The 27,570-nt window shown below is 41.7% G+C and overlaps 2 protein-coding genes across 5 annotated transcripts in view; both read right to left on the reverse strand.

Annotated features, from left to right (window-relative positions):
* The window catches only part of MRPS28 (mitochondrial ribosomal protein S28), an 87,395-nt gene extending 81,474 nt beyond the window's left edge, over positions 1-5,921 (reverse strand). The window contains exon 1 of the mRNA XM_074144790.1: positions 5,734-5,921. Within this exon, the coding sequence (XP_074000891.1) occupies positions 5,734-5,916 (183 nt within the window). The 5' untranslated portion in view covers positions 5,917-5,921. The remainder of the gene's footprint in view (positions 1-5,733) is intronic.
* A 779-nt stretch (positions 5,922-6,700) lies between these two features.
* TPD52 (tumor protein D52) overlaps positions 6,701-27,570 on the reverse strand; it is a 46,782-nt gene continuing 25,912 nt past the window's right edge. The window contains exons 1-8 of one of the 4 annotated variants that reach the window (XM_074144786.1): positions 26,579-26,750; positions 21,450-21,565; positions 17,673-17,821; positions 16,744-16,845; positions 15,699-15,725; positions 10,755-10,796; positions 9,328-9,376; positions 6,707-8,194 (exon numbers count right to left, since the gene is read on the reverse strand). In XM_074144786.1, coding sequence (XP_074000887.1) covers positions 8,078-8,194; positions 9,328-9,376; positions 10,755-10,796; positions 15,699-15,725; positions 16,744-16,845; positions 17,673-17,821; positions 21,450-21,565; positions 26,579-26,750 — 774 coding nt within the window. In that variant the 3' untranslated portion in view covers positions 6,707-8,077. Of the gene's footprint in view, positions 8,195-9,327; positions 9,377-10,754; positions 10,797-15,698; positions 15,726-16,743; positions 16,846-17,672; positions 17,822-21,449; positions 21,566-26,578; positions 26,751-27,570 lie in introns of those variants that run through there. The other 3 variants (XM_074144787.1, XM_074144788.1, XM_074144789.1) reach the window with 3 other exon arrangements.

Consider the following 27,570-nt stretch of genomic DNA (forward strand, 5'->3'; position numbering starts at 1 on the left):
GTGCTCAGGGCCTTCCCACACAAATTTGCATCCCTGAGGCACCGCTGCCCTCACAACCGTGCAGAATTTTACGGAACTATAATTATGTTCTCCAAAGGGGCACCATGCATTATTTGTCTGCTGTTCACCAACAACACTCAAAACTCAAGTCTACTTCATTTCCGAGAGCGTTGCTCCAACACCATGTGAATTTTACAAAATCCAGTCACTTCTGCCACAAGTCATTTGACAGACCCAGCTGGGACAAGCCCAACTCCGAAGAGCCAAGTTTTAGTGCCTCAGCCCGAGCATTCACAGGCTAAAACTGCTCCTTTGCAGAGGTCTCGAGGACAACTGGGCTTATTCCCACTATAATGCCAACCAGCACTTCGAGTAGATCCAGCTGAGAGGATGCCGAGAAGCCCGCGATACATTCCTTATCTACCACAAACCCGAAAGCACCAGGATGCATTCCCAGTGCAGCAGGAGCAGATATAACCCAAGTTTCTCAAAACACAGCCCTACAAGCTGACAAAGTAAGTCCAGAGAAATTTCAACGTAAAGAAAACTCACTCCAGTTTCTGCAAATCCCACACCTAGGAACTCCCGTTAGTCAGCAGGTTCCAGTACTTGAATGCTGGCCAGAAGGTAATCTACCTAAGAGTAACCTCTCTGCTCAGCGTATAGGTTTTTTTAAAAATCTTTTTACGTTTGTAATCAAACAAAAAATGTTTTCAAGTTATTTATAAACACTAGAAAAGCACTCCATCCACACAAAGATTATAGGTGTCCTAAGAAATATTACACAACTGAAAATTACAAGTGAAAATTGCACTAAGTATAACTAAGTATTTTTTTGTTCTCAAATAACTGTAACCAGTTAAATTGTCTTCTGTTAACTTAAGTGGGAAGACAGATTGAGAGAAATATCTCCTATCAAAAGTTACATTAAAAATAATTCTGATTTTTTTTAATGCTTGATTTCAAAACATCCAGTGTTACACATCGTTTGAAACTGAAGTTTCCAAGATACTGCATAAGCAAGACAGATATACATCCTTTATAAAGAACATCCATGTAGCTTTCAGAAGTGTAATAAATTCCTTTAAAATTATCATTTCTATGGTTTAGTTTATAATCTTTCCCCTAAAACATAAATAAGGCAACTCTCTATATCGCTTATTAAAATAGTTTTTATTTTCTTCTCTTTACGAATATTGATATTCTATTTTTTAAACTAGTGACAAGAAATTTAAGTACACAGATACCCTCCTCAAATTTCTGAATCCTTTCAGGAAGAAGCTCTGGCTGACTAAGAAAATTTAAAATACATACATTTCTGGAAGAATAATTTCTAATTTGTCTCTTTCAGAAATTAGTTATTATGATGTACTGATACCAACCCAGTCCCTTCTATCTGAACTTAAGAAAAAAAAGTCAGTTAGATTTCTTCTTAATAAATGCTCTTCCTTAAAACATGTTATTCAAGGAACTAAGCAGGAAATTCCTCAAACGTGCTACTTCTCCTGCGACATCTAGAAACAAGCAATGCCCTCTGCTGTGCCGGGCGCGGAGGTTCACCTAAACCCTAAACCCGAGTGCAGGATCCCTGCCCCGCTGCCTCGGCGGGACCCACAGCTGGAAACCTCTGCTTCTGAGCAAAGACTGTATTTCTGCTCATGTCACTGATCTCTGGCAGGAACCTGATGGTCTGTACCCTGTTACTATCATGTAAAAAAGCGCTAACAGACATTTTAACACACTGTGCTACATACTGCAGCCCAGTGGCAAAGCTGACAGAGCGGTAACTCATTGCTACCTAGAAATCTATTCGACAAACTTAACCATTCATTTTTTCCAAAACATTTTTAGACTATTTAGTTCACAGAGCACAAAAATATGCAATTTATTCTTAATTAATTACTTCAATCTTACATTTCTCTTTCTTAGTTGATAACCCAGCTAAGAACACAGTTCCAACAACCACTACTCTACCCATATCAACAAAAATCATCACATCCTACCCAAAAAGGCAAGGTTTCCTATTTTGCTAGGTTGGCAGCTTCAGTCTGCAAATAAAGGTAACACCTAAAGCATTTCCTGTCCTTCTAAAGGATTTCTTTATTTAATTCCACAGATAAGAAAAGAACTTAAAACTTGTCTTTTTTTTTGTTGAGTTTAAGAATGCAAAACTGAAACATTATAAAAATACAGAAGGAAAAAGCGGCAAGAAGTAAGGTGCCTGGTGTAGACAAGTTTAAACATCATGTGGGTTTCTGAGATCATTTTGCTTACCAGGTTGCTATGTTTTTAACAATTTTAATCAACGTTTAAGCGCCTGCCACAAGTTTGACTATTGGAAAAACAGTAACAACAGAACTGCTAAGCTAAGGTGAAAAGCAAAACACAAGCCCCTAAATGATTACCAACACAGGCGAGAATAACACCAGGCAACTAAGCAAGGTCAGCAGTACGCATTTGCTTCTGTGCCCAAAAAAGCTATCTAGGAAAAATATCATCATGCTTTTTCAATTATCTTAAACAAACGCGTGTTAACATGCTCATCTATCAAGTTTCTTGCCATTCTTATAAAATAAGCCACTGCCTACCAAATACCACAGCATTCATGCAGTTTCAAAAAATGAAGGAAAACCAGCTGACATAGGAAATTAGTGCAGAAATGTCAAATTTCCGTATTTTTTTTCCTAAAGAAACAGAAACAATAAGGACCCAAGTAACACCTCTATACTCTCGCAGGGCATAAGTACACTAGAAGCCAGACAGTATCTGTCTATATTGCCAGCAGAGATAAGGAACACAAGCTTTCCTTTGGCTGTGGCTCATGTAAGGGATGAGCAAGACCACATTTCCGCTCGAAAGAGCGGATCCTGCAGATGCGTGGCACCCCAAAAAACCACTGCAGCTAGAGCCACAGCACCCTCTTCTGAGGAGAGCGTGTTGCTCCCATTAAAAGGATTTTCTCAAAACATCTTCTAATGCTTTGAGTTCTTCCAACTGCATCCAGTACATCCTCCCATGAGTATTACCCAGCTCAGAGTTGCTCCCAGTTGTGGAAAGTTTAGTTACAAAATAATACACTTCCTAGCAATCAAGAAGTAGTTAAAATTGGTGAAAAGGTGTTTTCAAGAAAACTACACAGAACCAACAGATTACACTGCAAGTCAGACCCCTTTCATCTTCCTCTTGCTTCAGTATTCCATCTTTCAGCGCTAACTCTCACCAAAACCCACTCCCTCTTCTGCATATTCTTTTAAGAACAAACAGTGAGTAATCATCAATCACACTTGGGCTCACTGAGCACTTTGCTAACTGGGCTAAGAACAGCATGAAAGTAGACTCATGACAGTCTTACTTCATCTCATTGTTATGCTTTTACCATTACCATGTCACAGGTTTTTCTCCTGTTCAAGGGAGAAAGTAATCCAGCAGAGCATAGAGAAATCCAGAGTTGTAGTCCAGCTCTTCATTTTACATTCCTAGTTTGATTTCCATATTGCATTATTTATACTTGTACACATAATTCCATTTGGACATGATGTTATGAATACTACGTAACATCAGAGTTCAGAACCTTTAAAGGCTTCATGATAACTTACTTATAGATAGACACAAAAAAGAATATGTTCCTAGCTTCTTACTTCAACAGGAAAAAAAAAAAGGAACGCATCCTCCAAATCCCAAAGTAGTATTCAGTATCTTCTACAGCTAGAATCACCTAGATCTCTTCCCAAATGCTTCTGTGGACATCCCCCTTGGACACCACCGGAGCCAGGAGGCTTAGTTAGACAGACCTTCGATCCTAGCCAGCCTTGTCAGTGTGGATATTCAACAGAAAACAGTGTGTTACAGATTACATTGTAATTTGGATATCAGGTCCTGGATTCAGTGGCAGAGGCATTTCTAGTTCTACACTCCCAGTACCAAGCCAGTCCTGCACTATTAACCCACAGCATTCATTTCCATATCCTGCCAGGCATACTCCAAGTAATCCCAGCCCCTGATGCGGTCCAACAGAACTAGAAAAGTCAGAAAAAGAAGGGTCTCAAGGATGAAGAGCAGCATGGAATCACTTCCACCTCAGGAAAAATCAGAGGTCGAGCTTCTCAGCCTGGAAGAAATATTCCCGGATACATTAGTACACACACACACTGCTTTTTTGTGTTTCCTTAAATGTCTGTTAACGGCCACCACCATGAGACTGGGGGAAAATCAGCATGATAAAAATCAACACGACAGCCAGAGAAAGTGATGGTTATTCACAAACCCTCTATAGTCGTTTTACCCACTCACTCACTCTTTTACAAGTTTCATCTGCTCACGTTCTCACATTGCCCACAGACACACAAGCGTATACCAAAGTGGTCTGGGCAGGAACACTTGAGCGCAACACCAAGGACAAAGGATGACAGCTATCAAGGTCTCACCACATTGCTCATGTTCTTCCTGTTTGGCAACAATGAACTATGTTTTGGGCAAATCTTTTATACTCTTCAGGAGTCAACAGTTACTTACAGGGTGGTCCTTTGCTCCAGAATCATACTGCTGCCTCAATACATAGCGGACTGCTGCTCGCTGTGTATCTCTCCATGTTTGTTTTCATGGGAGAATAATGGGAAAACAAATAGCACATAAGATATGATACAAGCCTGTTGCCTTCCTGTTGTTGTTCAGAAGCAGAGTCTGTTCCTGATGAATCATCTGTGCTCCAGGCTTATCAGAGTGCAGGCCTTGACAAGAACATCACGATCCCCAATTTTACTGCCATGAAAAGTCACAAAATCATATAATCGTTTAGGTTGGAAAAGATCTTTAAGATCATCAAGTCCAACCGTTAGCCTAGCACTGCCAAGTCACCACTAAACCATGTCCCTCAGCACCACATCTACACGTCTTTAAAATACCTCCAGAGATGGTGAGTCAACCACTTCCCTGCACAGCCTGTTCCAATGATTGACAACCCCTTCTGTGAAGATTTTTTTCCTAATATCCAATCTAAACCTCCTCTAGCATAACTTGAGGCCATTTTGTCTTGTCTTATTACTTGTTACTTGGGAGAAGAGACTGACCCTCACCTCGCTATACCCTCCTTTCAGGGAGTTGTAGAAAGCAACAAGGTCTCCCCTCAGCATCTTTTTCTCCAGGCTGAACACCCCCAGCTCCCTCAAGCTGCTCCTCATCAGACTTGTGCTCAGGTTTTCCACATTAATATATGCTATTATTTCAACCCCCATCCTGCTGTTCCTTTGGACACCTTCACACATGCATTTCCACGCGTTTCATTCATACCAAACTTCCTATTTCCACCACAAATCTCTTGAGTACTGACCTAACAGGCCTTCGATCTGACCTGCTAAAATTGCTTTAATCAAAGATTCTCTACGACTTCCCTGCCAGAACACAGTTTTGCCCACAGACTTCTACTTTGCATTCTACACAAGCAAAACCACTTGTACGTTTTCCAGATTGGATTTTTGTAGGACTATGTTAGGGGGAAAAAAAAGCATAAGAACTACCCATATTTCTGCAGGATGTTTACTAAGCAGGGTGAAGAAGTGAAACGAGAGACAAACGCCCAAAGAAGGGCTGTGCACGGAGTCGGGATTTCAAGAAGGTAGAGCGCTGGGGAAGCACACGGCCTGGGCCGGCCAAGAAGCCGAGCAAGGCGACGGCAGGCCCCGCCGGGGCAGCCAGGTCCGAACCGCCCCCAGACCGGCCTCCCCGCCACGCCCTCACCTGCCGGGGGCCGGAGGCCGCGGTACCGGTGCCCAGCCGCTCCTCCGTCTGCTGCGGGAGGGTCCCAGCACCCGGCGCTCCCGCCGGTGGGGCACCGCCGCACTGCCTGACCGCCAGCAGCCGCGGCCGCCACGGCCGGAACGCTGCGCGGGCTGCGGCAAGGCCCCCACTCGGCGCCGCCATCACTGTCCGCGTGGAGGGCGGAGCGTGAACTCCGACCCCGCGCCGCGCACAGGTCACCGGCACGCGGCGGGCGCAGGCGCAGCGGGCGGAGCTGAGGCGGGGCGGCCGCCATCTTGTCTGAGGGAGCGTCTTTCAGGGTGGCGGCCTCCCTCAAGCGGCGCTGGAGGAGCCTAGCCGGCTGAGGGTGTCGCCCGCTTCCCTCCGCCGGTCTGCCGCTGAGGCGGCTTGCGGGGGTAGGAGGACAGGGCAGGGAAAGCCATCCCTGGCCGCTCTGTCCCGCCCCGCCGAAGGGCTAGCCTATGTGAGGCTGGAGCTGCAAGGCCGAGTCTGATGTGTTACAGAACCAACGGTGCAGCTTTAAAAAACTCGGCCTTAAAAAAATATTATCATCCTAACCCCCAGAGCCCTACTCTATCCCTAGTCCCTACTAGGGACTAGACAACCCTTCTATTCATCAGTTAGATAAATAAAGAACCCATACAACAAGGGTTCGAGAAGGTATTGACCCTATATAGGAAGAGCTCCGCTCTAGCTTTGTCAGTCAGGTTTCCATTCCTTCCTTGTGGGGCAGCTGTCAGGCTATTTTCTGAACTGCTCTCTGTAATCAGGGCAGTTTAGCTTCATGTAAGCCACTAGAAGTCAAACTAGTCTTCCAAGCTCACCTGTGCAGATCCCCCTTTGTAAAGTAGTACGTATCAGCACTACCTGCAAACCAAACTGAAAGGACTGTTTCAATTAGAAATAAAGATTTGTGTAATTCTCCATATTCGCAGGACAATATATTCCTCACATACAGGTTTTTATTAAGCTTCTCATATGTAATTAAGCATATATACTGTATATAACATGTTAACCGGGTTGTCAGGAGCCAAGTTTTTTTTCCCCCAGACATCTGTGGCAGTTGAAGTTTCATGGATTTCACACAAATGTTTCAAAACTTGTTTCCAGTTCTAATTATGGTGATAAACATTTGCCAAAAGTTCTAACCTTACTGACACCATGTGCCAGAAACATACAAAACACAAGAAATTTGAAAAGTACAACAGATAAAGCAACATGTAGGAGAACAGATCTTGCAAGAGAGCTATGCTGCGGTATGACACGGTGCACCTCGGAACAGGTTCCTGGGGTCTTAAACAGGAATAGGAGTGCAAGTGGTACAGGCTTTTCACACGTAAAAAAAAAAAAAAAAAAAGAATCTGTAGCAGATGTTTTCGATGGTCAGCCTAGAAGGGAAACAACATTAGCATTGAGAGCAATTCTCTTGATGCTTAAAAAAGAACCACTTCTGTGCTCAGGCCTATTCTTACAGTCCATGCTTTGTTGGTGTAAATGGGACACCATCATGTGTGAATTAAGATGAATCTATTCATGACTGATCAAAAGTTCAGAAGAGCATCTTACCACATTAACATCAAGTACAAAAAAACAAGACTGAAAATGTTATTGTAACTGAACCAAACCAGTACTACTGGGCATCTTGCTTCTATTTGCAATGGTCAGAAGTCTCCTAGGTGGATAATCCACAGAAAAATCAGTTAAGTTTTAGATGGTATGTATTACTCTATCCACATCTGTTGTATGAGGAACTGGCTTGTAAGACAGTATGCTCCTACCCGTATGCAATCCCCCTATGAATAACTTGTTTAAAGCCTGCTGAAGCAGAAGTCCTTTCTTTGGCTGGGAGTGATCCTCACAGTCTGGTGTCCCCCATGCTGGCAACACTTAACTGAAATAATCACAAAGGAGTGAAATAACAAGCTTCATTTTGGCAGCAGCAGTAGATTCATAATGATTCAGTTGAGCAGTAGATACAGATTCAAAAGAAATTGTGTATCCACAGTATACGTACAGTATAATTAACTTCTCAAAAGAGTTTTTTTCATTGCTATATTTTAAAGGTTGCCTTCAAATTACAGATAAGTCCTTTACATGCTTGAAAGGCATAAAAATTCCCCTTCCCACACAAAACCCTAAACAATGTATTTTAGTTTCAAAAATATTTTGAACCCACAAACAAGCTTGGTATCAGTTAATCTGGTAAAATAACTAAGTGCTAAATAAAAGCACATCTGGTGGAAAGAGCGCAAAGAATGTTACAAGTGTGCTTAGTTTTTGCTTGCAGCATCTGGCAGTGGGTAGCAGGACAGAGGCAGGAATCTCAGTGGGTCTCCTCCTGTGTCTGTTCTGCGGTAGCTTCTGTGGCACTGGCATTGGCAGCAGAGTTAAGAACGTCTCCAAAGTCTCCACCGGCAGGTTTGCTTCCTCCAACTTTAGACTAGAACACAGAGAGAGCCTCAACATAAAACTGCAGTTACTTGGCGTATCAAACACGCTTAACTGTATAAAAACAGTACCTCCACATGAGAAAGTTTAATAACTCTTTTCAGCAGAGCAGCTTTTCCAGGACCAGGCTACCGGGCTACCCCCACAACACTCGAAAGACAAGTCTTTAAGCATCACGTGGAACACAATCACCAGCAGCAGATTCACACAGCAGTCTCCCTTTGACTTCAAGATAGACAAAAGCATGAAGCAGCCCTGATTCCAGGGAGTCGGAAGGTTGACACACCCTCCGTTATAAATTGATACAGGGAAGCAGCTTTTCAAATCATTTAGACTTTGAAAGATTCCAAGTTAAAACTTGCTTCTGTATTGCTCAAGAAAGAAGAACCTTGAACAGTTTTCAGTCTCAACAGCAATTCCTGAGATCTTTAGTGGAGCATAGCAACTATTTTACTTTCTCCAGGTAACATGTTTGCCTTTTCATTTCCCACTACAGTATATACCCTGTGGGATGGCAGGAGTGTTAATGCCAATTAGTTTGCAAATGCCGAGTTCCCCATGCTATCACTTACATGTTTCTTCATCCAACCCAGTGTACCCACAGAAAAGTGAAATCTGGTTCCAGTTACATCTATTAGTTATTTTTAAAGTGATTTTTTTTTTTTTTTTTAATCTGGAGAAGCTATTAATGGTTGTTTCTGGCACTTGAAGCTTTTGTGAGTAAATTTTAAATTAAGGTACAAAGGCCTTGCATATTTTATGCCAGAAATAAGAGAAACATCCCAAGCTATTCTCCTGTGTAGGATACTAGTCCTTAGGAAGGCATGGAAATAAAAGCCTAGACAATTTTGGATACATAATACTAGGTATGTCATATAGCCGTTGCACAAGTTAGCTAGCTCGTAGTTCTTCTAGTTAAAGGCATCCTCCTGTAAGAGGTGCAGGAAGCCCATTTTTTATTCTCAAGTCATTAGGCAGAGAAGCCATTTCCACAGTACTTAAAAAGACGTAATCTAAACACCTTCAACAGTTCACCAACTAGAGAACAGGCTACCCAGAATCCACTTCAGTCTTTTTTCCACATCCACAGCTCCACAATCACAAAGGTGTTTTGGTAATGCTTACCTTTAAGTTTTCAACTTTTTCCTCAAAGGATTTGAAAGTAGGAGAATTTCTAGGAAAAATAAAAAAGAAAAAAAAGGAATCACAGAATTAAAAATATATCGTTAGTCTACAAATATCAAAAAAAAAAAAAAGCAGACAGTTGCTTTTTGCAACATCAGCAAGAGTTTGGTTTGTTTGGAGCTCTTTCCTCAGTTTAAGGGTAGCCTGAAAATAGTTTAGACATGGATCTCCCCAAGTACTAAAAAACTACAATTCAAACACACTGAAGTTGCAGCTCATTTGTATCTTTGGCAACTGAGCTTTGCCAGGCTTACTGATAGGATCTTTCATCACAACATGGGAGAACTAGCAAGTATTTTAAGTTTAGCTTATTATTCCCAGGGATTCCCAGGTATCTGGCTTAAAGAATTTGTACAGAAAAGCTTAGTCATCACTCTGGTTAGCCTAGTACATTATTGCTGAAGAAAGCTTGTCATCAGAGTTTTTTCACTTGTTATAGGAAAACTGGTTTAATTTAATAGGCTATGTGTTCAATTAACAGAGAGTGGTCCACAGTGGCATTTTCTGCTAACACATTAAATTTATGGGAGACTCCCCCTTGGCTTTTAAGTGCTAGAGACAGCTGTGATTACGAATGTTAAGTTCTGCATATAAAGAGCTGGACAGCTTGGGATTTTCAATGCTGAGAGCCAGGGTAGTATTTATTACGGTCAGAAGAGTGGCTTAATGCTCCAAGTAGCTGTCACTGCAATTTGAAAATTTGTGCAATAGCTTGTACACCTCTTCTGCCTTTATGCGGGATGGAAAGCACTTGCCTTCAGCAGACCCAGCCTAAGAATTTGTAGCAGGCTCAAAAACAAATTATAAAGATGAAAGACAAGGTTTTTTTTTCAAAAGAGGTCTTAAGCTTCCCGCCCCACCTTGTTTGAATTTGTGTAGCTCACCCACACTTAACTGCACTCTTTCATTTGGGAAAGCACACAATGACATATATATTTCAAATCAGACTCTCTCAGGAGATGGAGGGACACAGTGCCAAGCAAGGGGAGAGAAAAGGCAAGCACTCTGAGTCAGCAGGAGGCTTTTTGTGAAACCACAGTATTTTTTACTCACTTTCATTGTCCTAAAACAGATCCCAAGCTATTGCCTTTTAAACTTGTAATCATTTAATAACATTACATTTCTAACAGGCAGGGAAAAGTTTTCTTGTTCTCCAAACAGCAGGTCATTCCAGATGTGCAATAACCACCACCATTAAGCAGAAATAAAACAAATTTTATCCTATATGTTAGTATAGGAAACCCATTACAAAGTTTGGTGTGTTTTTTAGTTTTGTTTTAAAGCTATGTTAGTTGACTTAAATTCAAAGTCATTGATTCCACACATGAAAAGAAACAGACCCAACAGCTGGATTATGCATACATTACCTCATAATAGGCATGCTAATTGAATGTTGTATGGAGCGTATACTAAATGCCAGCATTAAGAAAAAAGAAAGCGAGAAGTTAGTTTAAGTGATAGACTGAGAAGAAATTGGCTTAGAGAGCTGACTTCTGGATACTATCTTTGGTAAATAGCTGAACAGTCTTATACAGTCTTATAAAGTAATGTCTTGGTTTTGCTTTTTTAAATTGCGTAGCCATGCACACATACAAGTACAACAGAGCAAAAGCTGCAACAACTTATTTTCCTTTTCAGAAAGACTCAAGTGCCATGCGTGTTAGTATATATTCTGCTTAGCTGCAACAGTCTATCTACTGGTTAAGTTTCTCAAGCAATGAGAGACATGCTGCATTTACAGTTTTGACAATACCAAGTAGAAAGTGAACGCTCAAAAGTCTTATCAATCAACTAATCTTCCTACTGAAAGAATTATTGCTACATTCAGAAGGCTTCCATTTCAACTCGGTGTAAGATTTCCATACTCATCAATACAAATTATCTACTCAATATAAATTATTTAGTGAGAGCAGTCACATCAATCTATACTCAAGGTCAGGTTTATGCTGGGGGCAGGGAGAAAGTCCTAGTCTCAACCCTGTTCTGAAATTCATGGAAGATTTCTGTAACCTGCCAGTGTTGCTATACAGTTTGTTTAGTGACAACACACACCTACTCCAGAAGGTGCCTGGATATAGATTAAGGAGCTCCCAAATAACTTCAAGACCATCTGAAATCTAATTTAGTTCCACATTCTAGAAAAATCCCTGTTTACTCGTGAGACACATTAGTCTCGTGTTAAAAGTTTTTTGTCAAATACCACAATAGCAAGTTAGAAAAACTGATGATCCCATTTTTTCGTAACTACACTTGGAATGTTGAATTTTGACTGGCCTTTATGTTATCTTTCAAGGGAATACTTTCCAGGCAATTGCTGGGGGATGTGTGTGTGTGTGAAACGAAAAACAAACAAGCAAACAAAACACACACAACAACAACAACAACAACAAAAAACCTCTCGCATTTGATGCGCCTCCAAAACTTCAGTTAGTATTTCAGCACAATGGAAGATATGTTCACAGAAGCAAAAAAGTTCCATGTTCATTTTAGATTAAATTTTAAGAGATTCTTTTGGGAGGCTCGTCAGTAGAACACAGTGATAGGAAAAAAACTAGACACATAAAAATTTCTCTGAAGGCTGGGATCCCTTAAGGCAGATTGACCACTGAAGGCTGGTTTGTAGGTACAGTGTACTAGGAACCAGATATGCAAAGGCCATGCGCTGTCCTGACATACGTCAGTAACATGTGGCCATGTTTCATCCCTTTCCCCAAACCCATTTCTGCTGGTTTTCATCTTCATGAATGGTTTGGCTTCCACAAGCTTTTCCAGAGCACTTAGAAGCTGGTTGTCTTCTGATACTCTTGTGATGTGGATTACTGAAAGTTCTGGTCTTGCTATATGCCAAGTTTTAGTTCAGAACTAGGCTGATAACGAACTAGTTCTTTTTGTCCAGTTGTGCTCAGCCACTTCCCCTCATCCTCCAAGAAGTGCCTCTCTGCATGAAGTATAAGGCTGAAGAGGGTGATAGTTACCTTCTTTTCTCCTTACATATTTACAACCTGTAGACCTGCCCACAACGAAAAGCAACAACCTATGGTGAGGGAACTGGGCATGTTTAGTTTGGAGAAGAGGAGGCTGAGAGACCTCCTTGCCCTCTACAACTCCCTGAAAGGAGGGTGTAGAGAGGTGGGTGTTGGCCTCTTCTCCCAAGGGAATAATGACAGGACCAGAGGAAATGGTCTGAAGTTGGGGCAGGGGAGGGTTAGATTAGATATCAGGAAGAATTACTTTACTGAGAGGGTGGTCAGGCACTGGAACAGCCTGCCCAGGGAGGTGGTGGAGCCACCATCCCTGGAGGTATTTAAGAAATGTGTAGACATGGCACTTCAGGTCATGCTCTGGTGCCCGAGACTGTTGGGTTTTTTTGTATGTGTATGATTGGACTCTGTGATCTCAGAGATCCTTTCCAACCATGACAATTCTGTGATTCTGTGTATTGCAGATCTTTTAACAGGTGCCTACAGAAATTTAGTCTCATAGACATCATTTAATGGAAGAACTATTCGTACATTCATGAAGGATTTACTTGCTGTTGTACAATACACTTTTGTATACTCATTATCCATTTTGTAAAATGTCACCATAAGATAGTATAAAGTTTTATCACAGCATGATCTGGTTTGCAAGAGAACTGGATTAGATAAGTGCAGTGGATCTTTTTGTAACATCAAATCACGTGTTCTTCAAGAAGTGCAAAGAAGCACGATTAAGCCTTGAAAAGCTTTATAAAGAAGAGAACTTGTATTTCTTTCCAGAAAAGACAGAATGCCACATCAAAGCACTTACTCAACTAGGCCATCAGGTTGGGTGGTTTGCAGAAGAGAAGCCCTTTATTTACAATGCTCACAAGCAAACCCCTAGCTTAAAAAAATTATAAAACTGAAAAAAGCACAAGAAGTTGCTCTCCAGCATTCCATGTATTTTGTATTCCATTAAAAGCTTTCTTATCCTTTACAGGATTATTTTCATAGCTAGTACATTGCCTCACATCTCAAAAATGCACAAGGAGTCCCTGCCTGGAAAACACAGGCTTAAGAGTGCATAAGCACTAGTTAGCTTCCTTTTATTAATAGTTAGGTTTCCAGCTGATATACTGATAAATGATGATATTTAGGAGTCCATGATCATATCAGATTTTCAAAGCAAGCAAAGAAAATTATTTTGGAATCTCAGACCAGGACAAAGATGAGGACTTCTGCTCCATAATATGGATGCAGTGCAAGAGGACCTAAGTGCAAAGCCATGATTGCTTAGGAATTTGTAGAGCGCTGTATCTTGGTACTGCTGTTTTGCACCTAATAGTGATGTTGCCTACACAAGGATGAGTAGCTCATCAAAAGTTCCAAGACGTTCTTATAAAAGAGAGTAAAGGTATTCAGAGAAACCTAAGAAGGAACAGAGTTCATTTTCAGCATAACAAAAACCACAGGAAACACACAAAAAGAAAGCAATAATGCACTGGCTTCACCCTACTAATCCCCTCTTTTCCTATTTCAGTACTTTCCAAGTTCACAGCTCCACCAGATGCCTTATTCCCTTTCACAACTCCCTCCAAAATCACTTTGTAGTGCAAGAATGAAGACCTGCATGTGATGTTTGCTGCATGGAACATGTGGAAATAGTCCAATAGAAGAAATCGTGCCATTACAGCTGAGAAGTCCCTAAACTAAAACAAGAAAAGCAAAGCCACAATGAAGAAGCCACATAAGAGCTTAAGAATAAAAATGCACCTGGATATTCAGTATTTGTTCAAGTAAGCATCAGTCCCATCGATTCTCATTTCCAGGAAAACACTTGGTCATGGAAAATTTTCTGAAGGTCAGACTTGTGCAGTCTTAAACGTAATCACCACCTGAATAGTCACATAACCCTGGCACCTGAATTCACTGGTTGAATCCCAGATGAACTTGGTCCTCATGAAAGCCAAACACTCAAAGGTTTTGAATCTCCTATTTAAGTGCAACTAAGATCTTGAACAGCACTAATTCTTCCCCTTTGTTTTGGTTTTTTTTTTGTTTGTTTGTTTTTGTTGTTTTTTTTTAAACCCAGCTGCTCCTCAATTTGTAACTAGACCTTGAATTTCCATTGCCATGATTCTCCCCAAGAAGCACACCAACAGCGTGGACTCCTCTGGCCCCGTTACATTCCCTTCCAGTGCCCAGTTTCTGATAGAGAGTATTCCACACCCACCTAGCCACTAACTCTTCTTTTGAGGTGTTAAATTCCTGAAGCGAAAATAGAGCTATCAGTCTGCACTTGTCCTTGTCAAATGCAATAGTCTAATACTAGTAGGGGAACACCATAGCCTTAAGGAAGAAAGGTGAACCCTGTAAAGTGAGCCGCCAAGTTCTGCATCCAGAAGGTATAAAGACATCTTCCAAGCTCCCTTTGTCTTACTGACGCTAAAGGGGAGGTATTTCAGACAGGCTGCTATTCCTATACTTGAGCAAACTGAGGTCACTTCAGTCTGAGTTCTGATGGTGTCCTGTGCTGGGCCCATCTCCTCCCCAGGCACTGCCCCTGCAGCTATAGCTCCTAGTTAGTATTCTAGGACCCAGACCCCTACATCTTTATAGAGATCCTACTGCTGTCTTTAGCCACTTAATGTGAGAGTACAGAAAAGATGAAGCCAGAGTTAGAGGTGTGCACAGACGGGATGAGAGGCAACGGACAGAAGTTGCTATACAGAAATTTTAATTACTGAAAACTTAACATTGAATATTTGCTTAGACTAGGCACGTAAAAGGCAATGCAGACCAGGTAGCTAAAATAATCAGTGTCTGCAGCTGCTAAAATAATCAACCCAAAGATAAGGGCCGTTTCACTGGACAAACTATGAACAGAGAATGCATAAACCATTTTACATTTAGATTCTAGTGATTTGATTAGAGTCGCAATGCTAAACAACCATTGGAATAGACAGGGAAATAGGGAAAATTTCTACTCTGTCAGGGCAAAACACTGTGCAGACAAAGGGAAGAAGGAATTCTGCATGCCATTGACCTCAAAACCATATTCTGTCTCTTTACAAAAAAACGTGCAGAATGACTTTAACAGATGTCTGTCTTCGAAGGAAGAGAGACTAATTGATTATTATGTATTCTCGAGATTTCATGTTCTGGGATAGTTACCAGATGAACATGAAGAAACATCTTTCCTGACATTAAAAGTGCTTCAGTTTTACATTAACTAACACTGGAGGAAAAAAAAATAAATTACCTTTTACAGACAAAACTTATTTAAAGATTGTAATGGAGACAGTCTGACTACATGCTTAGTTTCATAAACAATTCTTGCGCCCACCTTACCTAAAGGAATGTGAAAATGCCTGTAGCCTGCACAATGCCAGAGTAAGCATTAAAAAGAGAAAGGAAGTTCTGATAAATCTGAAGAAAAATATGTAACTGTGAAACTGCACCTAAAAGTGTTTTCTCACTAGACTTCAAAAAGCAAGAAAGAGGTTAATGGCAGCACTTTAAAACAGAGGGCTGATTTTATTACACTGCAGCAATATTCTGTTAGAATGTGTGACTTTTTATTTATCCAATAGCTGAAAAATAAGTTTGATCCACTATTCACAACAAGTTACAAGCAGAGATGACTGGTTGAATATATTCCAGTAGTAAAAATTATATAATAAAACAAAGAACTGTAAGCTAAACAGATTATTGGATTGCATCCAAGAAGAGTTCTGCATGCAGCCAACAACAATGCTAAAAATGACAACCAAACTTACCTAATTTGCATGAAAGGCTGTGTGTCATTAGACACAAAGTCAAAATACATTGTATGCCAATATTTAAGAATTAAAAAGTACCAATAGTCTATTAAAAAGGTAATAAAATCAAGCCACTGCTATTATGTAGAACAGCTTACAAAGAAATAAAACACACCTGAAAGGAACCCACACACAAGACCAAAAAAAAAGCCAACAAAAAAGCCAACAACAAAACCAAACCACAAACCATTACAGACATTAGTAGTTTAAATGTAGTGTTCCACAAGCTGAGAAAGTCAGAGAACAGAAATGACAATGCTATGTGCATCACACAGAGGCAGAGACTCTGCCGTCTGCAATCCTGCCAAAAAAACCCACAACAGTAGCAGTGGAGGTAATAGCATACACTGCTTCTCTTGCAGACATCAGATCCACACCACAGAACTCTTCTGCATCAGTGAGGACATACAAGCAGATTTTGCAGCAAGTCGTGCAGCTCTCCTAAAACACATGCTGAGGGCTCTTGATAGATAAACTTTTAGAAGTGCTAGGTGTGTTAACAGCATAAATTCATTCCATTGATCTCCTGCTTAGATCAAAAATGCAACTACTTGGGAAAAGCAAAAGAAACCTACCTGACATCTTCAAACTTCTTGGTTATGGCTGAACCAACAGTTGAAAAAGCAGCAGAAGCCTTCTGACCAGCCTGAGAAAGAGTTTCTGATGTTTTCTTGTATCTGTGTTCAAACAAAATTAACCCTGTAGTTATTTTACTGCAACACAGAAGAAACATTTTAGCATATGCAAATGTGTATGAAACCCAGAAGTATACTTCAACTTTGGGGTCAGGCAGACAAGCTACTTTAAGAGATTGTTTTGAGCCAATGCAGTCCCTTCTGGCTACAGCATCCCTACCACCTCAGACTTCAGATGAGCTTCACCAACAGGCACCTACTAACGCACCCCCAGAACAGATGCTGTCTGCTACTGTAGGACTTAAAAAAAAAAAAAATACCAAAACAACCCAATAAAACAACACCATGCACGCACGCTGAAAAAGAACAGAGGTCTAATTTTTTGTGCCAAGTGTCTAAAATCTTACACTGAGTGGTTTCGTCAATAAACTTCACCATAAAAAGTTTGAGGTACATCCTCATACATTCTGTGTAGTCATTAATTGCAGAAGGCATTTCACTCTAGACCTTAAGCTAACAGTTGTGTTTGGCAAGAACATTAACTGTGACTTTGCACTCTTCCTGCACGAGCTCAATTTACAACAGTTTTTCAGGCTGGAAAAGAAGGGTATTCTGTTGGACTTAAGACACCTTGGTATCTCAGTAATGGTGTCTCAGGTCTGTCATTCTTATTTCGCATGAGACGATATGGCTAATAGTGGCCTCCTTAAAAGAAATCTATGATGATTTATTCAGATAAGTTCTAGTGCAATTTAACTTTGTGTTACGTACAGTCATCTCATTTCAGACAAACAAAGGGTTTAGATATGACAAGAACTACATAGTTTTCATCTCAACAGCTAAGAGAATCGTCGTGAACTGATACATACGCTGTAGTTGATGTAACATCTTGCCAGCTTTTGGTAATGTTCTGCCTTAGTTCCTGTAATGAGTTTATTCCCAGCTTTCTCTTGATTTCTGCTAGATGCTTCTCTTTGGCAGCTAGCACTTGTGAGAGCGTCTGGATTTCCTCTTCCACCTGTGGCAGCGACAGTGTGAGAACCCGACAAGTTAACAAGTGATATACACTGCCATTTAACTATGTATTTATTAGAACTACTAATGGAAGGGCTACCACATTTTTAACGTTGCCTCAGAGTTGTTTCTAAATACTAAAAGGGAATTCCAACACAGTTTACATCAAGAGCTAGTGAGAAAGTAATCTACCTGCAGCTAGCTCTGTTACGGGAATGTACACAAGGAAGTTGGTAACTAAAAGACTATATAGTTAGAAATCATTACCTTCAGACAACAGTAGCCTATGTGAAGCTTAAAGATTAGTCAAACCTGGGACAATTGCCAAGCCTGTATTCTCGTTTCACGTCAGAAGAGCTACCAATGTGTGACCAGTATCAGGAAGCTTAGAGCATGTCTGATCCACACACAAGTTTTGTCTCCTTGCTTGAACAAAAAGGTTCTTTTGTGGTTTAAGCCAGCAACTGCAGGCTGGATCCAGGCACAGGAGTGCCTTCCCCAGAGCAGGGGTGGAAATGGTAGCAGACTGAGCAGTTTAAAACAAAACCCCCAAAACCAAAAAGAAACAAACAAAAAAAACCACCACAAAAAAACCCCAAAACCAAAACAAAAAGCCCCACACAAACAAACAAAAACCCCCACCCACAAAAACACAGCACCTGTTCAGCAACTAGAAAACTGCATTATTTGTATACTTCTCTCACAGAAACACAACCAGATCACGATCAGAGATGTCAGAATTGTTTTATGATGCCACTCTGTGGGCTATATAGACATGGCAGAGGTACAAACACCTTACGTACAAAGGTGAAGGGCATACATCCAACCCTACTGCCTCAGCCAGACTGCATTTACTTTATAGAGTATCAGGCTGCCCACTCATTTAAGCTCCTTTAAGGAAATACCAGTATCTTCGATGCACCTTTGTCTTGGATACCTGTCCAAAGTCCAGCGTGATGTACCCTACCAGGACCAGATCCCCCTCACCATCTTCAGCTGATTGGTTTGGCATGAAATAATACTCAGGACTACCAAAACCAAGACTGCATTAAATGTGTTTATTTCACAGCTAACCTTCGTTTGCCAACCTTAGGCTTAAGTTAGGGTCTTTTTTTAAGGTCCTGAAGTCACATAGAGCTACAAAAGAAAAAAAGACTGGCGACTCAATAAAGCTTGACTTAGACAACTTTTGAAATGCGTTTATCAGGTTTGAATATTTGACTGTTCTTCAAAAAGTGCTATTTTCATAGATTCATAGATTCATAGATTGGTCCAGGCCGGAAGGGACCTCCAAAGGTCATCTAGTCTGACCTCCCCGCAGTCAGCAGGGACACCCCCAACTAGACCAGGTTGCCCAGGGCCTCGTCGAGCTTCACCTTGAATATCTCAAGGGAAGGGGCCTCAACCACCTCCCGGGGCAACCTGTTCCAGTGTTCCACCACCCTCATGGTAAAGAACTTTTTCCTAATATCCAATCTAAATCTCCCCTTCTCCAACTTAAAACCATTGCCCCTCGTCCTGTCACTGCAGGCCTTTGTAAACAGACCCTCCCCAGCCTTCCTGTAGCCCCCCCTGAGGTACTGGAAGGCCGCTATGAGGTCTCCCCGGAGCCTCCTTTTCTCCAGGCTGAACAACCCCAGCTCCCTCAGCCTGTCCTCATAGGAGAGGTGCTCCAGCCCCCTGATCATTTCGTGGCCCTCCTCTGGACCCGCTCCATCAGGTCCATGTCCTTTCTATATTGAGGGCTCCAGACCTGCACACAGTACTCCAGGTGAGGTCTCACCAGAGCAAAGTGGCAGAATCCCCTCTCTGGATCTGCTGGCAACACTTCTTTTGATGCAGCCCAGGATGTGATTGGCCTTTTGGGCTGCGAGAGCACACTGCCTGCTCATGTCCAGCTTCTCGTCAATCAGCACCCCCAAGTCCCTTTCCTCAGGGCTGCTTTCTAATACCTCATCCCCCAGTCTGGATTTATACTGAGGATTGTTTCTTCCCAGGTGCAGAATCCTGCACTTGCTTTTGTTGAACCTCATGAGGTTCATCTGGGCCCACCTCTCCAGCCTGTCCAGGTCCCTCTGAATGACATCCCGTCCCTCCGGTGTATCGACAACACCACACAGCTTGGTGTCATCTGCAAACTTGCTGATGGTGCTCTCAATCCCTCTAACATTTTTATCAAAGACATAGACAAACAGTACTGGTCCCAGGACGGACCCTTGAGGGACACCACTAGTCACTGCTCTCCATCTGGACTTAAAGCCATTGAGTACCACCCTCTGGGTGCGACCATTCAGCCAATTCCTTATCCACTGAACCGTCCACCCATCAAATCCGTATGCCTCCAATTTGGCAAGTAGAATGTTGTGAGGCACTGTGTCAAAGGCCTTACAGAAGTCCAGATAGATTACATCCATAGGTCGCCCCTTGTCTACTGACCTAGTCACTTCATCATAGAAGGCCACTAGGTTAGTCAGGCAGGACTTGCCATCCAGAAGGATCTGTTCCATGATCTTCCCAGGCACAGAGGTGAGGCTGACAGGTCAGTAGTTCCCAGGGTCCTCCTTTCTTCCCTTTTTAAAAATGGGTGTGATGTTTCCTTTCTTCCAGTCTGCAGGGACTTCACCTGACTGCCATGACTTTTCGAATATCATGGAAAGTGGTTTTGCAACTTCATCAGCCAGTCCCTTCAGGACTCTGGGATGGATTTCATCAGGTCCCATGAACTTGTATATCTTTAGATTCCTTAGGTGATCACGTACCATGCCTTCAGTTATAGTGGGATGGACTTTGTCACCTGGATCCTCAACTTGTGGGCCATCAATACAAGAGCTAGGAGGAGAGGGGTTGCCAGTGAAGACTGAGGCAAAAAAATTATTGAGAACTTCTGCCTTCTCTTCCTCCACTGATACAAGTTCCCCATTGCTGCTCTTTAGGGGGGGTACATTTTCTTTAACCTTCCTTTTCTGGTTAATGTACCTGTAGAAGCCTTTCTTGTTTTTCTTTATGTCCCTTGCCAAGTCCAATTCTAGCTGTGCCTTGGCCTCCCTGACCTCATTCCTAACAGCCGGGCAACATCCCTATACTCTTCCCAGGTTGCCTGTCCCTTCTTCCATTTCCTGTGTAAATTTCCATTTCCATTTCCTGTTGTAAATTTTAACATGCTCTTAAAAAAAATTCTGCTATATGAACTATGGACAAGAATAGTTACATGGTTAGACATTAGCAAAAAAGATGGATATTACTACAAAGCATCCTTCGTGAAAACAACAGCTTTAGTTACACCGCACCAGTTGAGACAATACTTGGTTTTGGCTTCCAACCACATTCTCATTGACAGCTTATTTACCTCCTACTCACTTGAGGGGAAAAAAAAAAAAAATGGTTAGGCGTTTATGCATCTTGGTTTAAGATCTGTACACTCAGCACTTCTAGCGTAATTCCCCATAGCTAGAACCGGCTGTTCTTTTCTCCTTGACACCTTCCCTTTCCCTCCCCACAATACACAGGAGTGCTGTACCCAGCTTTAGAGACTCGCAGGATAAATATGCAAAGCATTAACTGTATGTTCAAAGACAGCATTATCCCAGATTTTCATTCTCAGAAGCAGTTTAAGCTATTTGCAAGAGATTTACCTTAGCAAGCTCTTTTCGTAGCTCATCCTGTTCTTCTTCTGAGAGTGTTTCTGCCATGCCAACAGTAGCAGCAGCATCCTCTCCAACCTCAGGTATAGAGTCACTTCTCAGCAGCCCTTGAGAGAATAAACCATTAAAAGTCAGATCATCACGTGTCTGCCCGACAGCAGTTAATGCTAATATACAGCCTTTTTGTGCACCGCACAAAGAAAACTGATGAGAGGACACCAAAGTCACACTCCCAGAGTACTACAGCATCCAGGAAACCAGAGGTATTTTACTGGCTGTTTTGCTCTATCAAGTTGTATTAAACCTCAATATAATTGCAACTGCTACTATAATAAGAGACTGGGAACATGTTGAGAACAACGGATCTCAACCAAGAGAACAACCAAGGCGCAGAACACTACATCCCAACCGGTGATTCCTACACAACCTCTGCTCAGGAGTCAATGCACTTTCTGCTCTCTCTCTCATTTGTGCGGCTCAGAGACTCTGGAAGCGCTGGAGATCCTCAAGACCAATGCAGAGGCTCCCTCCCTCACTGGTGTCCGGATAAGATTTTAAAAAATGCCCATTCTCAGCATACTAGGAGCGGTCATGGTGATGAGCAAGCTCAGAAACAGCAGAGAAAATGCTCGCGCTGCAAGTACTGACTCTTCCCCCATACTCTGCTCAACTTCTCTGACCCCAGTACTGGCACCACCATAGCTAGAAAGTCACAGATATCGTGGAACTAGAAGTAAGCTGCTGTTTTGCACCTGGACATTAAGGCAGATACGAAGCCCAGAGAAGGACCTTGGGAACAAAAGGCTTTCACTTCAGACAAAGCGGTGGAGTGCTGAGAAGGGCCTGATAAGGATGTGTATCCACTCACACTGCTGCCTCTTCTCCTTCCAAATCCAGAAACCAAAACTCTGCCCAACTCCTCTGTATAAATACCAAACATCCCAATGGGCTTCCTCAACTTTTGCCTTCACAGCTTCAGGGAAAGGAAGAACAGTATTATTTGTATTACTATGATGCACTCACTTTAAAGATTCCTTTATTCTTAAGTCCTTAGTGCTTGCACTAAGATCACTTTAAACACCTTTTAATGCGACAAACATATCTTCCAGCAAAAGATTTCCCATTCTGAATTTCTGTAGCTGACACTTAGACATACAGTTTGCCAGAATTCAGGAATCCTGTTCTAATTTGCAAAGAGAGCAGTTTGCAGAAATACTGCATGCTGGAATGGTTGTAGATTCCCAGAACTAATTCTCTATTCAAATGGTAAAATAGCTTTATAGATAGTAAAAAAAAATAAATAAATCTTAAAGTAGAAGGAAAAAAACCCAGGAGGATTGATGGTTTGTAAGGAGAGAGGGTAAGAGTGTGTGTATGTATATAAATATATAATTCAGATAAGATGAGAACATATTAAGTAATGTTCCCTTATTAATCACTGTAGTAATTAAGCAGATAAAATTCCATCCTCATTTCAGCAGCTTCTGATACCATTGCACAATACCACTTGGTCTGGGAATCCAAGAACTCATTAATGTGTAATGAGACCCCCGCTATGATTTTGTTGTGAGGCTTCATATCAAACAGCTACATCACAATTAACTGAAAAGTCAGGGAAAAAAAGATTCTGCAAGTCTGTAATTAATTTTTAGTATTCTATGAAACATGCTCCTTGCAGCTGTCAAGCATAAGAAAAGAAGAGGCCATGTCCTTGATGAAGTTACTGAACTCGGGTAAAGCTCAATTCCACAAATTCTTTCCAAAACAGTGTTTTCTGTCTGTATTTGTGTCCAGAATGCTTGTCCTCTAGAAACGCACTGCTACATGGGAAGAACATTTGTAAATGGTAAGTTACCACGGTGTACACCGAGAAGGAAGCATACAGAAAGCAACTGAAACCCCGTTCTGCATTTATTTATGAAACCTATATAATGTTTTCACAGACATGTACGTCTTGTCTTCTACACAAACATAATGTAGTTCCTACAGGTTTCCTAATATGCTATTTTCTGGTGGGAATCTAGGGCAGAAAAAAAGTTTGAGTCTAATACGCAAGCCAAAGCACAGCACTACAGCACCAAGAAAAAAAAAAAAAAAAGATTACAGTTCATGTCTCAATCAGATAATTTTTGGTTTATATATCAACATATTTCCTTAACATCAAACAGTTAAGAACTCGATACCTTTTTGTCAAATTGCTATTTATCCTATTACATATGCCTATACTGAAAGAAAACTAATAATTTAAACCGCATTTTCCCCTGACACCCTATAACCCCCAGTACTTTAGCGTGCAACTCCTGACCTCCTTCTCCATCTGCAGCCCCTTCAGAGACTACAGAGCTTGCTGTTGCTAAAGCCATTTCAGAAAGTTTGCAAGTACCGAAGACCACGGCGACTCCAAGAGCATTAGCAGATCCAGCTGAAAGTCTGTTCAATCTGGTTATGAAGAGTCATCTGGATTATCTCACCAAAAATAGATCAGTTGAATCCAGCAGCAGGGAAACGTGCTAGATTGTCTCCCACAGCAATTACTTCTGTTTTGGGAATGTACCTTCTCTTTAGAAAACTGGTGTTTTATGGGAGCTTGTGCTGCTCGCTGCCTACATTGAGCTTACGACACAATGCTAAGGGGATGACTTCTCATCCCCTTCCCATTTCTACATCTTTCAGTAAAACTGGCAATCACTGCTACTCGGAGTCCTCCATACCTTACCCTGTACATTTAACCATGCCTCCTCACCTTCTGCTCCCCTCCCATTTATTACTTTTTCTTTAGCTCCATTTGAAGTATGCAAACACCTTCCCATCAGTCCCTATTCTGGTACCTCCCCTCTCATCCCCTGGTTCTGTTCCCCTCTCTGTGCTCATCTGTGCTACGTGAAGGCCATGCTAGGCAGTCTGACCAAGACGCAGATGTCTACACAGATAACAACCCACAGACCTCCACAATGGCGTGGCTACAACCCAAATACACCCCATAAATTAGGGCTCACAGACAGCAAGATCCTGGCTTTGAGCAAACTTTGTAAGGAAAGGCGCACAGCCCGCCTTAGATATTTTTGTGGGGTGTAGGGCAAGAAACCAGGGAAGTAGCAGTCAACTAGCAGATGGAAATACTTCAGCTCTGTCCATTATTAACAGAGCATTTCTCACTTGTGGTCTTCTCTGCTCACCAGGAGAACTGTTGTTATTGGCTTCCAACTTTCATTCCGTTAGTTCTCTTGCATCTTTAGAGTTGCAAAGGACTTAAAATTCAGTCACTTGTTACTCTGCTATAACCAAGTTTACCTGAGCATTTTATGCCTCTCAAAGTCTAAAAATGCTGTTAAGAAAAAAAAGGGAAGACTTATCTAGTATTGGAAAAAACTTACCTAGTTTTAAGGCCAGGTTTTAGGTGTCTGTATTTCTAAGATTAACATATTATCCTACCAGTTTATTAGATCTACTTAAATGAACCAAATAAAGACATGTAGAAGTTAGTTGATTAGGATTCCACAGATCACATTCACGGAAATGGGACTTAAGTCCTTACTATTCTGCCAGGGAAAGCAACGCATTGGAGTCATTCAACTAACACTCAGGTTTTCCAGTTTAAGGTTTGCTTTGGTTGGTTTCAACCCAAGTTCATGCTCTATTTTGACCAGAAGTTCCTACCTCTTTCTGGCCTGAATTCAGAGATTAGCAGTAAATATTAGCAGTTTAAGGAAGTACTGGTCATTTCAGCTGAGCAGCCTTTGGGGTGGGGAAGGGTCAGCCTTCACAAAGCTTTATCTTTAGACGGATATATTGCGTGTCAGACACTCAGAATGAGCATTTTGGTTATTGCTATGCAGCTGGCAAAGCTAAAGAGAACAGGCACTTGTTAGAGTTCAGGAGAACAAGCTGTTACAAGATTATAAGATCACTCCAACATTTGAGTAATGCACAGTGCTATAGAGGATATTTATTTTGCAATATATAAGGAAGATCAAATATAAGTGCTTCCCATTTATCTCAGCGAAAAAGCCAAAGCGAGACATATTTCTTCAACTCAGGGAAGAAAGTTCTTGGGCTTCTCCCAAACACTAATCATATATTCATTCAAAGTGAACGAAAAAGGGAAAAAAAAGCCCAGCAAACGTTGGTGCTTATGGTGATGCATCACCACCAGATACAAAGGACTGCTCCCCCGCCTTTAGAAAAGGTGAGGGATGTAGTAATTGCAGAAGTAAAAGCTATCTTTGCCCAGAGTTCCCAAGCATATTGAGTTCATGGAGGAATTTTAGTTCACACGGAGGTTCCCTAAGGGATGCACGTTTCTTTAAAATTTTAAAGAACAAGCCCATCAACAACAACAAAAAAAAAAAAAGGTCCCCACCCTTGTAGCTTTGCTTTGTCACACCTGAAGTAGGGCTAAGCTTTCTATATTTTTAATTACTCCGGAAGATTATGTCCAGCAGCATGGAAAGGAAACGTGGTATGACCAAACTAGATGTTTCGGGAGGCACAGCTGTAGGCGATCTGTACAACAGGTTTCCAGAAAGTAGTAGGGTTAAGCAGTAGACGGATGCTGCTGCTGCAGCACAGCATGCAAGAGCCGCTTCCAGGGGAGCGCAAGTACAGTTACTGTCTGCAGGCTTAAGATTCAGAGCGCTTTAAATGCTAGGTGGGACAGAGTAAATGTTTTAGAAAGCATTTTCATTAATCGGTGATATTTTCAGTACTAAAGCAAGAGCAGATGTTAGACTCCAGAAGTCTGAAGTCATACTAAGTATGCAATTCCTAGCCCCCCCCCCTCCAAAAAGCTAATAGTCAAACTAGGCCAATAACTCCAGTCTTGCAGAACTTGCCCTTTTATTCGTAATTTTTTTTGCTCAGTTCATTTTCCCCTCAAACTGTCTTTCTACTGAATTAAGAATTAACGAACAAGGTAAAGCTGGTAAATGCATAGCACGTGAGATATTACCTACATGACACACTGAAGCTCATAAACTAACAGAGTTAACAGCAGGTCAAGTTTTACATTCATTTATGGCTGGGTTTCAGATAATTATATAAATTCTTAATTGGTGAAGTTCCTTTTTAGAAATATTAATCACTAATGTAGAGGTTTTGAAAAAGAAAGAGAAGGAGGTTACCAGACTTCACCGTTGTAGGTGATCCAGGTGGAGAAAGGCTTATGCTAGGTGACAGGTAAAGATAGTTTCTGTTCACTCCAGCATTGAAATCGAAGGGCGATTTGTAATCCTCATAGAGATCCATGCCAGAAAATTCAGAGCACGCAGCCATCCTCCTCTTCCACTGAAGCATTCATCTTCACTTTCTGGGGTGACCCGGACAGCAGGATTCAGAAACCCTCTGTTTCTTCACATGACATTCACTATACCTCCCCATAAAATTCAGCTGTCCTGCGTGTCCGTTGGATTTGACAGAGCTGCCTAGTGGGTGATTTCTTGGGTCTTGTAGCTGCTGCTGTTTACACAGCACAAAGTGGTTTCTGTAAATTTGTAACTGGGGCTGGACTTAAACAGACCGTTCCTTTAACAAACATTCACAGCGCACCGTTCACCACTTCTGGGAGAGCCGTGGTCCTCTGCAGAATTGCATCAAGAATTTTCAATCATTTAAATAAAAAAAGGTCAGCTGACTGCAGCTACACCAGGATATCCTTAATCTTCTAGGACACAAAAGGATTACTAGCCATAATCTATTCTATATACCATCTGTGTAGGACTTTTTCCTCTGATTAATGGAAAATTCTGTGTGCGTAACTATTTCTCCAGCTGCTCTCACCAGTGTAATAACCAGTAGCAGAACCCAGCCTCTGCTGCCCAGCTATCACACTGCAGTGCCAGCTCAGAGTAGCAGAAAGCAGCACTCCTCTCTGAAGGCTATGCTACGAACACCACCGAGGTGTGTGTGGGGGGGGGGGGGTATGAACTTGCTAATGTGCATTATGATTTTTGCCTATAAGGCTAATCGTATCTGGGTATGAGGGCGGTTTGTCTTTTTTAAAAAAAAAGATTCTTCGTGTCTACTGCCCTACGTCCTTGGTGCTTCAGCCAGCGTCATTCAGGGCAGGCAGTTACACTGGGAACCGGTAACACTGGAATGCATCGTCCTGATGAAA

Source organism: Numenius arquata, chromosome 3 (genome assembly GCF_964106895.1).
Source record: "Numenius arquata chromosome 3, bNumArq3.hap1.1, whole genome shotgun sequence".
In the NCBI taxonomy this organism is placed as follows: Eukaryota; Metazoa; Chordata; class Aves; order Charadriiformes; family Scolopacidae; genus Numenius; species Numenius arquata.